Raw genomic sequence first — 14,681 nt, 5'->3', positions numbered from 1 at the left:
CATGTGTTATGAGGAAAGACAGCAAGCAGAGGGTTTTCTCTTTGGAGTGGAAGAGGTCTGGAAACTTGATAGAGGTGTACAAGATATTAAGAGGCATAAAAAGAGTGGACAGCCCGTCCCTTCTCCCCCAGGGACCAAGTTGTTAATACAAGAGGACATACTTTTAAGATGATTAGAAGAAAGTATAAGAGGGATACAGAGTGTTGGGTGCATAAAATGCACAGCCAGGGGTGAGAGACATTAGGACATTTAAGAGACTCTTAGAGAGGCAAATGGATGAAAAAAGAATGGAGGTCTCTTCGGGAGGGAAGGGTTGGATTGATATTGGAGTAGGTCAGCTCGACATTGTGGGCCAAAGGCCCTGTGCTGCACTGGAGACTTGCATAGAATTATTCAAACAAGAATTATTTTTTTTTTGTAAATCATTATATATTTTCTTTCGATCCCAGTTTTAATTCACTTTCTATTTACATGCACTTTTTAACAAAGCTATAATATGCTTTAATGCACATTGGGAATGATGTACAGTGCTTTTGAGAAGTTGTTTTATTCCGTGTGTGATTTTTCAAATGCAAGCCAGACAAATTTTTGAGGAACAGACTAAATAATCCTTAATGATTCTGTACCCTGAAAAAATCTATTTAATGTTTTCTTTCAGCTTTAAGAGAACTTTTTGTAAGACTTTGGTGGAAGAGGTGCAGGAACTGGAAGCACAGTTTCGGGATCCAGGTGCAGCTGTATATGGCAAAAGGTACCATAACAAATGATTCTTTACAAAGTTACTGTTTAAGTTTTAAAGGAACATATCAGAGATGTGGGCTACTGTTTATTTTAGTAACATAGAATAGGTGCTTATATTGTAGAATAAAAAGACACAATTTCAATTACATCCCATGTATATATAAAAAATATTAAGAGCGCTTTATCAGGCAGTGGGTTTTGAGTAGATAGTAGTTGGAGTAACATGGTGATGTAAGAACTTCCTGACATTTGGAAACCTGTAGAGAAATAATAGAACAGAGATGCTAAAGGTTTCTGAAACCTGAGGCTAGCAAATGACCACAATCTGAATTCAAAAGGTGAAGAAATAATGAGGTCAAAACTGAGGCTGATGGAGGGTGATTACAATGTTAAAATTACAAGGAAATAAAAAGGAAAACGGTCTGTGGAGCAGATAACACACCAAAAGTAGTCAAAATAACCTTGTACAGTAATGGTATTGAATTAAAGTCATACAGCATGGAAATAGGTTCTTCCACCCAGTTGCCCATGTGAACTAATTCTCTACTAACCCGGTCCCATTGGCCAATATCACACTAAGCCTTTCATATCCATCTACCACTGCAAGTCCCTTTTAATGTTCCTGCTTCAAGCATTTCCTCTGGCTGGTCATTACGTTTACTATCTGAGAAAAGTTCCCACAAAAGGGTCATCCAACAGCCTTTAATACCATTTAATTTTGGTCAGAAAGTTATCTAATTTAAACTTGAAATCGCAAATAAAACTTGGTTTAATTTCCAAAGTGCAGAAGCAATTTAATACTTAACATAGTATTTCTTGTGTTACTTTTGCATGTGGAGGCCACTGACAGCATTAGTGTCCTTATTAAGGTGGTGGTAAGCTGCCAGCTTCTGGTAAAGGTGCTCCGGGGACTACCAGTTTGGGAGTTCTAGGGTTCAGACACAGATGGAAGGAACTTTAAAATGGTGGCATTGTTGTGTTCTTGTTACCTCCCCCCACCCTTCTGGGTATTGGGAGTTGAGGGTTTGAACAATATAATTAAAAGAAGCAGGAGTAGTAAGTGCTGTACTTGTAGATAAAGTGCTGTGCATTAATATACTAACACAAGAAATACAGAGGGAACAAGCTGGCTGTTCATGCCTTCACTTTTCAAAACTCCATATCCTCTGAATCTATCAATATCTAAAAATCCAGTGATTTCTGTCTTCAGTGTTCTCAGGGACTGGGTATTCACATTCATGCCGTGATAATGCTGATGTCAACTTCTCGTTACTCATACACTCAATGTTTCAGTAACAGCTGCTTCCCCATCAGATTTTAGAATTCCTGTGTGTGAGCGTATTTATTAAAATTTAGTTTTTTTTATTATGCATTGCAATGTACTGCTTCAGCAAAACAACAAGTTTCATGATATATGCCAGTGATATTAAACCTGATTCTGATTCTAATTCTGCATGGCCAGTCTATTATTTTGAGGCTACAATGCCTGGTGTTTCCCTTGGCTTGGATGTCTAGAATCTTATCTTTGTACTCCCTTGGCAAGTCCCAAAAGGAACTTGCACTTTTCAGTAAATCGCCTCCTGTGCTTCTAAAATTGAGAATAGTATAGAGTGTAGTCAGTCTGCCTAACCTTTTCTCAAATGACAAACCCACCATCCCTGAAATCAGTCCATTTGACATATTCTTGTCCATTGGCTTTACCTGTCAATGTTCACTGAAACACCACTGCATCCTCCTCAAACCCAACCCCCAGCCTTATATCATCAGCGTCTGGATATGTTATACTTGATCCTCTCTTATAGATTATTAATATACGTTTTGAACAGCTGAGACCTTAGCTCTGACCCGTGTGTCACCTACCAGCTGCAGCCTCCCAATTTGAAAATGATTAATTTATTCCTACTGATCTATGACCATTAATTAATCCTCAGTTTGTGTCAATATATTATCTTCAATATCAGTGCTCTGATATTGTTCAATAATCCTTTGTGTGGCACAAAGCAGAAAGCTCCTGCAAGTCCAAATGCATCTTATCAACTATTCTGCTCATTACCAACATAAAAATATAGAAACAGAAAACCTACAGTACAATACAAGCCTTTCGGCCCACAATGCTGTGCCGAACATGTACCTACTTTAGAAATTACCTAGGGTTACACATAGTCCTCTATTCTTTTAAGCTCCATGTACCTATCCAGAGCCTCTTAAAAGACCCTATCGTATACGCCTCCACCACAGTCTCCGGCAGCCCATTCCACACACTCACCACTCTCTGAATAAAAAAATTACCCCTGACATCTCCTCTGTACCTACCTCCAAGCATCTTAAAACTGTGCCCTCATGTGCTAGCCATTTCAGACCTGGAAAAAAGCCTCTGACTATCCGCACAATCAATGTGTCTCATCATCTTATACACCTCTATCGGGTCACCTTTCATCCTCTGTCACTCCAAGGAGAAAAGGCCGAGTTCACTCAATCTATTCTCATAAGGCATGCTCCCCAATCCAGGCCACATCCTTGTAAATCTCCACTGCATCCTTTCTATAGTTTTCACATCCTTCCGGTAGTGAGGTGACCAGAACTGAGTACAGTTGGCCCTCCTTATCCGCGAGTTCTGCGTGCGTGAATTCAACCAACTGCAAATCAAGAAAACCCAGAAGTGCTCTTCCAGCACTCGTTGCTAGAGCATTGTTCACCTCGCGTCTCATTCATTCACTACTTAGTTCCTGTGAAAAAATGGCTCCTAAGAAGCAATTAGGTGGTCAAAGCAATTCCTCAAAGGCTAAGAGTGCTATCTCTCACCGAGAAAGTAGAAATATTAGATCTTTTGAAAAGTGGCATGTCGCTTTCCGAAGTGGCCCATAACGTCGGTAAGAATGAATAGAGAATTCGCACAATAAAGCAGAAAGAAGCTGAAATTCATGGAAGTGTTAGTGCTGCCCCTACCACAACCAAAATGGACTCGCTGGTTCTTGATAAAGTGCTTGCGAAGACTGAGAAAGCATTAAGTGTGTGGCTAGAGGACGTGTCACAGAAGCATATCCCTGTCGATGGCCAAATTATACTTTAAAAAGCTCTTAGTCTCTATAAGCAGTACTGTGACAGGGTTGATGAGAGCGACAGAAAAGAGCTTAAGGCTAGTAAAGCATGGCTGGCTATGTAAAGCACTGCAGCCTCAAGAATGTGAAGATCATGGGAGACAGCTTCCTATAACAATGTTTCCAACTAAAGCATCTGCAATTCTGAAGTCTCGATGTTCAATGCTTGTAGATCCTCAGCCCTCAACCTCCACAGTTCCTGACTTTAGTATTATTGAGCCTCTTCCAAGGTGTCCTTCTTCTCTAAACAAGACAGTGTAACAACTACTGTACAGATATTACAAGTTTTACTCATTGTTTGATCATTGTTCGCCTCGTGTCTCATTCGTTCACTGCTTGTGCTGTGAGCGCGAAGAGCATGTACAGTTTATTTTCTTCTCAATATTCCCTAACCATTACAGTATAACAACTATTTACATTGTATTAGGTACTATAAGTAATCTAGAGATGATTTAAAGTATACGGAAGGATGTGCATAGGTTATATGCAAATACTGTGCCATATTATACAAGGGACTTGAGCATCTGCGGGAGGTCCCGGAACCAATCCCTCACGGATAAGGAGGGCTGACTGTACAGTACTCCAAATGGGCTCTGACTAGGGTCATAATATAGCTGTAACATTACTTCTCATCTCTTGAACTCAGTCCCACTGTTGATGAAGGCCAATGCACCGTATGCCTTCTGAACTGCACAGTCAACCTGCTCAGCAGCTTTGAGTGTCCTATGGACGCAGACCCCAAGATCCCTCCGATCGTCCACATTGCCAAGAGTCTTATCATTAACACTATATTCTGCCATCATATTTGACCTATCAGAATGAACCACTTCACACTTATCTAGGTTGAACTCCACCAGCCGCTTCTCAGCCCAGTTTTGCATCCTATCAATGTCCCGCTGTAACCTCTGACAGCCCTCAACACTATCCACAACACCTCCAACCTTTGTGTCATCTGCAAATTTACTAATACATCCCTCCTGTTCCTCATCTAGGTCATTTATAAAAATCCCAAAGAGTAGAGATCCCAGAACAGATCCCTGAGGCACACCACTGATCACCAACTTCCATGCAGAATATGACACATCTACAACCACTCTTTGCCTTCTGTGTGCAATCCAATAATAGATCCACAAAGCAAGGTCCCCTTGGATCCCATGCCTCCTTACTTTTTCAATAAGCCTTGCATGGGGTACCTTATCAAATGCCTTGCTGAAATCCATATACACCACATCTACTGTTCTTCCTTCATCAATGTGTTTAGTCACATCCTCAAAAAATTCAATCAGATTCATAAGGCATGACCTTGACAAAGCCATGCTGACTATTCATAATCATATTATGCCTCTCCAAATGTTCATAAATCCTGCCTCTCAGGATCTTCTCCAACAGCTTACCAACCACTGAGGTAAAACTCACTGGTCTATAATTTCCTGGGTTATCTCTACTCCTTTCTTGAATAAGGGAACAATATCTGCAACCCTCCAATCCTCTGGAACCTCTCTCATTCCCACTGATGATGCAAAGATCATCGCCAGAGGCTCAGCAATCTCCTCCCTCGCCTCCCACAGTAGCCTGGGGTGCATCCTGTCCAGTCCCGGGGACTTATCCAACTTGATCCTTTCCAAAAGCTCCAGCACGTCCTCTTTCTTAATATCTACATGCTCAAACTTTTCAGTCTGCTGCAAGTCATCACTGCAATCACCAAGATCCTTTTCCATAGTGAATATAAAGTATTCACTAAGTACCTCTGCTATTTCCTCTCTCACCTCCCACACTAGCCTGGCATATATCTCATCCAGTCCCGGTGATTATGCAACTTGATGCTTTCCAAAATCTCCAGCACATCCTCTTTCTTAATGTCTATATGCTCAAGTTTTTCCGTCTGCTGTAAGTCATCCCTACAATTGCCAAGGTTCTTTTCCGTAGTGAATTCTGAAGCAAAGTACTCATTAAACCTCTGCTATCTCCTCCGGTTCCATACACACTTTTCCACTGTCACACTTGAGGTTGGTCCTATTCCCTCACGTCTTACCCTCTTGCCCTTGTAGAATGCCTTGGGGTTTTCCTTAATCCTGTTCGCCAAGGCCTTCTCATAACCCCTTCTGGCTCTCCTAATTTTATTCTTAAGCTCCTTCCTGCTAGCCTTATAATTTTCTAGATCTCTGTCATTATCTAGTTTTTTGATGCTTTCGTACACTTCTTGACTAGATTTTCAACAGCCTTTGTACATCATGGTTACTGTATCCTACCATCTTTCCCCTGTCTTATTGGAACGTACCTATGCAGAACACCATGCAAATATCCGCTGAACATTTGCCACATTTCTGCCATACAATTCCCTGAGAACATTTGATCCCAATTTATGCTTCTAAGTTCCTGCCTGATAGTCTCATATTTCCCCTTACTCCAGTTAAACACTTTCTTAACTTGCCTGTTCCTCCCTCTCTCCAAAGCTATGGTAAAAGAGATAGAATTGTGATCACTATCTCCTAAATGCTCTCCCACTGAAAGATCTGACACTTGACCAGGTTCATTTCCCAATACCAGATCAAGTACAGCGTCTACTGTCGTAGGCTTATCCACATATTTTGTCAAGAAACCTTCCTCAACACACCTAACAACTCCAACCCATCTAAACCCCTTGCTCTAGAAAGATGCCAATTGATATTAGGGAAATTAAAATCTCACACCATAACAGACCTATTATTATTGCATCTTTCCAGAATCTTTCTTCCTATCTGCTCCTTGATGCCAACTTCCACCCACAGAGTAGACAATCCCTCCATGACTTCCTCCTTTTCTGCAGCCGTGACACTATCTCTGATCAGCGGTGCCACGCCCCCTCCTCTTTTGCCTCCCTTCCTGTCCTTTCTGAAACATCTAAAGCCTGGCACTCTAAGTAGCCATTCCTGCCCCTGAGCCATCCAAGTCTCTGTAATGGCTACAACATCATAGTTCCAAGTACAGGTCCACACTCTAAGCTCATCAGCTTTGTTCATGATACTCCTTGCATTGAAATAGACACATCTTATACCATTGGTCTGAGTGCATTCCTTCTCTATCACTTACCTATCCTCCCTCTCACACTGTCTACAAGCTTTCTTGATTTATGAGCCAACCACCCCTTCCTCTGTCTCTTCAATTCTGTTCCCACCCACCTCCCTCCCACCAACAATTCTAGTTTAAACTTTCCTCAATAGCCTTAGTAAACCTCCCCGCCAGGATATTGGTTTCCCTCAGATTCAACTGCAGCCCGTCCTTTTTGTACAGGTCACTCCTGCCCCAAAAGAGGTCCCAATGATCCAGAAACCTGAATCCCTTTCCCTTGCTCCAATCCCTCAGCTACGCATTTATCCTCCACCTCACTCTATTCCTATACTCACTGTCGTGTGGCACAGTCAATAATCCTAAGATTACTACCTTTGAGGTCCTGCTTCTCAGCTTCTTTCCTAACTCCCTGTAGTCTGTTTTCAGGACCTCCTCCCTTTTCCTGTCTATGCCATTGGTATCAATATGTCTCACGACCTTTGGCTGTTCACCTTCCCACTTCAGAATGTCGCGGATGCAATCAGAAACATCCTGATCCCTGGCACCTGGGAGACAAACTACCATCCTCGTTTCTTTCCTGTGTCCACAGAATCACCTGTCTGACCCCCTAACTATAGAGTCCCCTATCACCCCTAAATTTTAACAGACTGACCAAACATAATGTATCTTTGTCATGCTGTTTTGAGTAAGTGATAAACTGAAAGTGACATTTTATGTAGCAGCAGTAATGTTTCGTATGTAGGTTGTAACTACTCCAGGGATCCTGGCTCATTTGTACTGGCCACCTATTCTGTTCGCTAGCCTTAATTTTGGAATATTACTAATATAACCATTACAGAATCTTAAATAATGGACTGATACTTAAGTGCCTCAATTACCTCATATGTTCCATATTTTATGCTTTTATTCCACTTAATCACCGCCTTCTGCACACACCATTCGTACCTCCAGAAACCAATTAACAAGGAGCACACAGTCCATCATTTGTGTTTTGGTTTAATCCCTCTTCTTTGCTTTCACTTGTGGCATTCTGTTATGTTGACAAAAATATCTTGCATTTATGTAGTGTCTTATCACACCCCTAGGAGGTAATTTGGAAATGATTGAATGCATTTCAAAAGTAATCTATGTTAATCTGTAAACAAACTCAGCTTGCAATAGAAGTGAAAAAAATAAAATTCCCTTTTTCTATTAGTTCCTGATGAGGAATTTTAATTTTGTTTATCATTTTGCCTATTCAGCTTCACCCTGTGCTGTCACTTAAGTATATTTGAACTGGTGTATTTGCAGCTATCTTTTATCACTATTTGCTCCCAAGCTAGTTTTCATCCAAATGAAGCTCAATATTCTAAATACTTAATGCAAGAAACATTCTGGGAATCAACGGGAAATATTGTCAGCAGATAGAAACTCCATTGTATCAGCATGAGTTGCCCAGAGAAACTGCACTGTTTTCACGGTTCGTGCTGTGAACACAAAAACTGAACCTATTAGCATCCTTCAGTGCATTTGTAATCATTTGCACAAGTGCAACTGTGATTGCCCTAGTATACAAAGCAACCTGGTCAGATCCTACTTTCATTTTATTTACTTTTTTCCTTCTGTTAATTACCCCATCACAAATAGTCTACAACTTAAAACAAATGCTTTACAGAAAGTACGGTGGACTTGCATACAATTGTAACAGAATGTAGAATACATTTTCTTTGGAAGATGATATACTAGTAAGATGGTGCAGTTTGAAACTTTATCACTGCAATATTCTTTCAGTAAATCAAATATGAAATATATTCTATACATTTGCACATTTAGTTTCACATACCACAATGAGTTTGTGATATGCAATCCTTTTTAACTCTTAAAATATGAAATCTGATTCAAACCTTGGATTTGACTGAAATACTCTCCACACGAAATGGCTTCAAAGCAACACCAGCACATGTTCTGACATTTCAGCCTATCTGTTATTATATAGCAGTCTACAATACTTACAAACTCTAACTTTCCTGACGCTTTTATTCCTCATGTTCGAAAAAAAGTTGGTCAAGCATTTAAAAACAGGCTCGTTGATGCTGGGATTCCTTCAGCTTTGTCAGTGTAATTTGATGGTGTTACCAATCTGCACCTATTTTAACTTTCACATTGCCTCGTGAAGCCCTCGAGCTTGAAATGTGGCTAGAACTAAAACAAATATAAGTTTATACTTTATCCAAAAGTGAAGTACAACTTGAACATTAAAACTTTGAAGTGAGGACTCAGCATATTGAGTGTCTTCAGCCCAAGGGTGCTGTAATGTATCTCAGTACTTCGCTTAAATGTACAAGTGATTTTCTCTCTTTTTAAATATATATACAGGTAACAGTATACTTGTGAAGAATATCAGGTCAACAATGCTGTTGTATAGTTTAATATAATTTAGAATCTGGGAATTTAGGCACATTATACTGGCTAAATGTTGGTTGATAAAATTATTTAAAAACTAGTTTTTTCATGTTTAGTGAAGATTTAGCAAATTGACATTTATAAATTTAAAAGTATGTTTGTAAGAAAGTCACATTTTTGAAAGGTAATTAATAATGATCTTACCCTGAAGTATTTCAAATCATTCTGTCTGTTTTCTGAAAAGTTTAAGTGAAAGAGCTCAACTCTTGAAGAATGTTTTTAAGAAAAATACTTTCAACCTGCACCGTTCTGATTCATTGCAACAAAGTTCATTACGTGAGTATCTTTCTTACTCAATGCCTCCATTTTGTAAGTCCAGCACAGGATTAGGAATTAGATTTAAATCTCTATGATTTAAGTTAGCTTTGTGCTTCTATTTAGCTCCTGTTTTCTCCCCTCTTTTTCACAGTCAGCTGTGTTACAAGCAGGTAGGCAGAATGAAAGATTTCTCTCTCATTTCTGACCTTAGCAGGTACAATGAGAGGAGTAGAGTTACATGAGTAGATGTACGTGTTCAGTGCCTACAGCTTAACTGAACACCTGGTGAGGTACGAGCAAATCTTCATCATCATTAAGAAATAAATCTATTCATACTAAGGTGTAAGCATCATTCTTATTGCATATTAGGAGTTCTCTGATTTATATTTTATCACAGTTTATCTGACTGCATTTTACCTTAAAAACAAATGCTGTATTATGAATACGAAGCCTTAAAAAAACAGCTGTTCCTAGTCACTTCCAGATGCTATTTTCATGTTAACAAGATTATATTAAAAATGATTCCTTGTAAATTAAAACAGACAAACTTTTAAATGAAATGATAGTTCATCTTGTCTTTTAATTTTCATGTCTGCTAACCTTCAGGAAAGTAAATAGAATTAACTACTCTAAACTCCAATCTATCTTCTATGACTAAGTGCCATCTGCTTCTGTATTGCCTGCTGAGAAAGTGATTTTTTAATTATTGATAATACACTGACAATACCCACAAGATGCATCATTAATCCATCCTTTTCCGTTTTAATGAATTCCTATGCATAATGTGCCACTTTATTTTTATAGATGGTTATGCCTTTTCCCAAGACGAGAATGGCATTGTGTCACAGTCTGAAGTGGTCAGGGCCTATGACACCACCAAGCAAAGACAGGATGACTGGTAAACAGTTAATACAGGAACACGAATTCCAAAGAAGTACTTTCAGCTAAGAATGGGACTTCAAGCTTTGAAATATCCAACTTTGCAAAATCATGCTGTTACGGTCTTGCAAAGACATGAAGAGGTTGGATTGTGTGTTTAATGAAAGAAGAAGTGTTAATCAGTTTTGTTGCATACACAGTAGACACAAACACTGTGCAAATCCATGTTAGTATAAATTCCCTGCTAGAACGCCAACACAATACATGTTAACAACTGGTTTGGCTGGACTTGAAATTTGTCACTTTACATTACTGGGCTGACTTTTGACATTTTGAATATATATATAGGTAACTTATTATTTTTAATTTAAATTCTGATTGTTATGAGCATTACATTAATGTCTTTGTTCTAACAGAGTACTAATTCCTAAATTTCACTGTTTCATTTAATTGAATGAGCACTGATTAAACCTTTATATGGATTTGCCATTCTTCCCCCTTTTGGATATTTTACATTTGTTGCCATAACCCAGACAGATATTTTGAAGCATTCCCTTTGTGACTGGTTCTCTTTGTGTTAGGTTCTTCATGTAGAATGATACTGAGAGAAGTACTGCAGAAGCAAAAGTGACATACTCATGTGCCAAATAAATCCACAGAAGCAACCCAGGGTGATTCTTTGGTCAAGGCACTGAATAAAATGCAGAATTAATTTTAAAAATTTCAAATGCTAAAGCATACTGCATTGAAATAGTGTTAAACATGGTGCTGGTGCTACTCTTGTAATTGCCATTATTTGCCAAAATTAAAATTGATCACCAACATGTCGTCTCATCAAATGTTACAATTTGCCATCAGCCCTGTTCTTCAGTGTACTGCCATTAGGAATGGAACAAATTTCAAGTCCCATTTGTACTTTTTCTTATTCACTCTGATGGGTGTAATTTGCACATGCAATGACTTGTTGAAAGATTTGACTAATGCCTTTTTGGCACTTGCTTCTGAACTTGTCTATCCCAAATTATGGCCTTGCATATGCTTTTCTCTTTGCCTAATATTCAAATCAAATTTCAGAGTGGAAGAAGTGTTGTATTTTCTGTGCCTGGCTACATCTGCAGTATATGCTTGTGTTAGTGACTTTCTAATGGATTTAATATTCAACAAGCATTTCCAATCTTTTTAATGTCCGAAACAACAATCTTTGCATCCCAAATAAGACAGAGTGCGGGGGAGAGCGTTTCTGGTATGTAGTACTTTTACATAACTTGTTCTAAAATAATTCCACTGAGGAAAAAATTTCTATAATTCACTATTTTGTATCCATTGAAATAGATAGCTACTACCTGTATACTTTTCCCCTTTTCCCTCCTCTGTCTTGCAATTTGCCATGGACAAGTAAGATCTTGTGATTACAGAGAAAGGATTAGATAAAATGCTGACTTTATTTTGTTACTGAACACCATCTTATCAGGATCAGCAGCTTATATTTGATATTTACCTGGATTACTTAATTGTATATTTAGACATGCCGCTTGAATTTCATTGATTTTTAATGAACATGTAGCCAATTCTAGTTAATTTCTAGTTAATTTCTAATTTCTAAAGTTTTTTTGTTGGATTCATTTCAGCAGTATTGTTGAATCAAAAGTTAATCTTGCATCACATAATTGCTAAAGAACTGTTATTTTAACAGTTATTTTATTTATTTCCTAATGCAAGTTGAAGTTAATTTTACCTCTATTATCTATAATTATATAGTTATCACACTTTATGTAGGTCAGATAACCAATGTGACCTGCATGTAGGATTTTACATTTTCATCTCCTGGAAGATCATCTTGTTAAGTTTATTCACAGATGTTAGTATGATGCTTTCTTTGCATTAAACTCCATCATCTGCAATACGTAACCCATATTTCAATAACTTTTAATAGCATTCCGATCAAAACTTGTCTTTAATTAAATATTAGTTATGATATAAACTACACACACACACACAATGTAAAGGGCATTTTAGTAATCCAGTTTTATCGTTGACTTTTCACCACAAAGCATCTAGATTTGGCTCTAATACTGATTATGAATGTGGATTTTAGCAAATAGTGAGGTATAAAAGGTAAGAATAATTGAACAAACTCATATGCACAAGTCCAGCATCCTGCTTGTTTTGCAATATTCCAGTCTGTAGACTGAGTAAATCAATGTTGAACACAAAAGTAGTAGAATGAAATATTTAAAAGTATGATTTGAGCATCCAGTTTCTGCTGTCTCCATTTTCAGCTTGGTGTGATGAGATAATTCATTCTCTGTGCCATGTGTTCTGTATTTGTCATAAACAATCCTTGAATGTTCAAAACTTGGAGGTTTCAAAGTACATAATTGCTTTGTGGTATTTTAGTCAATGATAGCTGTTGTCTGTCCTCTCTGGGAGGTGTGTTGTGTAGTCTGGTTTTCCTGTCTGTATTGTTGTCCAGCTGCATGAGGTAGAGTATTACATGGATATTTTTGTGCACGACAAACGTTTTGTCGTTGCTACACATTCTGTGCAAAATTAGAAACAAATGATGCAAATTAATGAAAGGTTGCACCATCCGGCAAATATCAGTTGATAAAGTAATAGTGTGTTTCTTCACTAATTATTGTGTGTATTCAGTTTTGGAATAAAACTGCTAAGTTATATCATATATTTGGATTTCACATTTGACTTAATATCTGTTTTGTTTTGTCAAAGGTTATGTCTAAGTAGACAACAAAATGTGAACTTTGCTTTACTTAGCCTTAAGACCACACAATCAAAACAGATATAAAATATTCTGATGTATTTTAAATTAATTGAGCATTACTACAGTAAGATATCAACTTTGAAATGGATATCAAATTTCAAATATTGCCTTGGCTAGTTTGTTTAATGTGACGAGGTGATTTTTTTAAAATGCACATTCATTAGTGATGGTAGACAATTTGCCTCTTTGTCGTAAGTCATGTATATTATTTAAAATTAATTTATCATTGCAATTTAATGCCTTGAAAGTTGTGTAAAGAAGAAACATACTCTGAACATTGGGTTAAGATTTTTCTGCCAGACTTGCAGAAAGATTAGTTTTCTGTGGTTTGGTTTTGCACTGCATGAATAATGACCTTCAAATTCAATGTTCATAGTATTCCTCAGGTTCAGTTCTAAGGTTTAAGTTAATGTAAGGACATGCACTGTGTTATGTATTTTGTTCTAAATCTTAGGTTCCTTTTTTGTCTGTTAACTTACCCTTGACTTGTGAATTGCATGGTGGTAGTTGCATCTCTTAAATGTTCTGTCTTTTGATTGTCATATGGATCACACAATAAAACTAAATTTACAAACCTTGATCATTTGTGTGTTCATGCACATTTGGCTGTCTTTTTTACAATACTAGACATTAAGAACTTAAAGTACTGCAGGTCTACTCCTGTCAGTGGGTTGCTGGTTGGCAGAGGAGCTTGGTGGGCCTTACTGTGTTGCTGCCTGCTGCAGAAAGGCTTCTAAGCCATTGCACAAAAGCACTGTGCAGTCTTAACAGCAAGTGATTGCCTTTGATGTTTTCTTGCAATCACAAGACCCTGTTGGACACTGGTAATGCAAAATACTGCAAGTCCAGTTCACTGGTTTTATTAATGAGACCAACCGCGAGCGAGCTACATGGTCTCGGTTATAACAAGGACTAGGCCTTATGCTGCGGGCTTGCCTGGTGCAGCAGTCCAGTATGACATGGCGTCTATGCTACATTGGCATCTGGCCCCTCCCGTCAGTGCCACCCACCAGTGTTCGCTCAGAGGAAGGCAAGCTGGATTGCTTACCTGCAAATTACTGAGAACTACTTGTTCTTTTGGCAACACCTATGCATCATGTTGCTCAGGAACTTGGACTATGTATTTTTTTGTGTGACTATATGTTTACTGCTATCATATATGTGCCTTGTGCTGTGAATAACAGTTGATACTGTGTTTTGCCCCTTGGCCCTAGAGGAATGCTGTTTTGTTTGACTATATTGATGGGTATTCATGTATGGTTGAGTGACAATTAAACTCGATCAGAATGATTGATTAAGAAAATTCACAAAATCATGTGACCAACTCTATTGCAAAAAGAGATGTGAAAAAGGGCAATTTGAGAATGAAGTGTATCCTACAAGGTAAAGTTTACTTAAGAGTAGAGTCATGGACACAATGGAAGCAGTCGTAA

At 38.2% G+C, this 14,681-nt stretch overlaps 1 protein-coding gene across 5 annotated transcripts in view; it reads left to right on the top strand.

The window, feature by feature from the left end:
* Positions 1 to 13,828, top strand: part of atp8a1 (ATPase phospholipid transporting 8A1) — a 373,263-nt gene extending 359,435 nt beyond the window's left edge. For all 5 annotated transcript variants that reach the window (XM_059989113.1, XM_059989114.1, XM_059989112.1 and 2 more), the window contains 3 exons: positions 659 to 751; positions 9,514 to 9,605; positions 10,392 to 13,828. In XM_059989113.1, the coding sequence (XP_059845096.1) occupies positions 659 to 751; positions 9,514 to 9,605; positions 10,392 to 10,489 (283 nt within the window). In that variant the 3' untranslated portion in view covers positions 10,490 to 13,828. The remainder of the gene's footprint in view (positions 1 to 658; positions 752 to 9,513; positions 9,606 to 10,391) is intronic.
* Positions 13,829 to 14,681: the final 853 nt, after the last annotated feature.

Source organism: Hypanus sabinus, chromosome 14, assembly GCF_030144855.1.
Source record: "Hypanus sabinus isolate sHypSab1 chromosome 14, sHypSab1.hap1, whole genome shotgun sequence".
NCBI lineage: Eukaryota > Metazoa > Chordata > Chondrichthyes > Myliobatiformes > Dasyatidae > Hypanus > Hypanus sabinus.
This window is presented reverse-complemented; position numbering and strand designations above follow the sequence as displayed.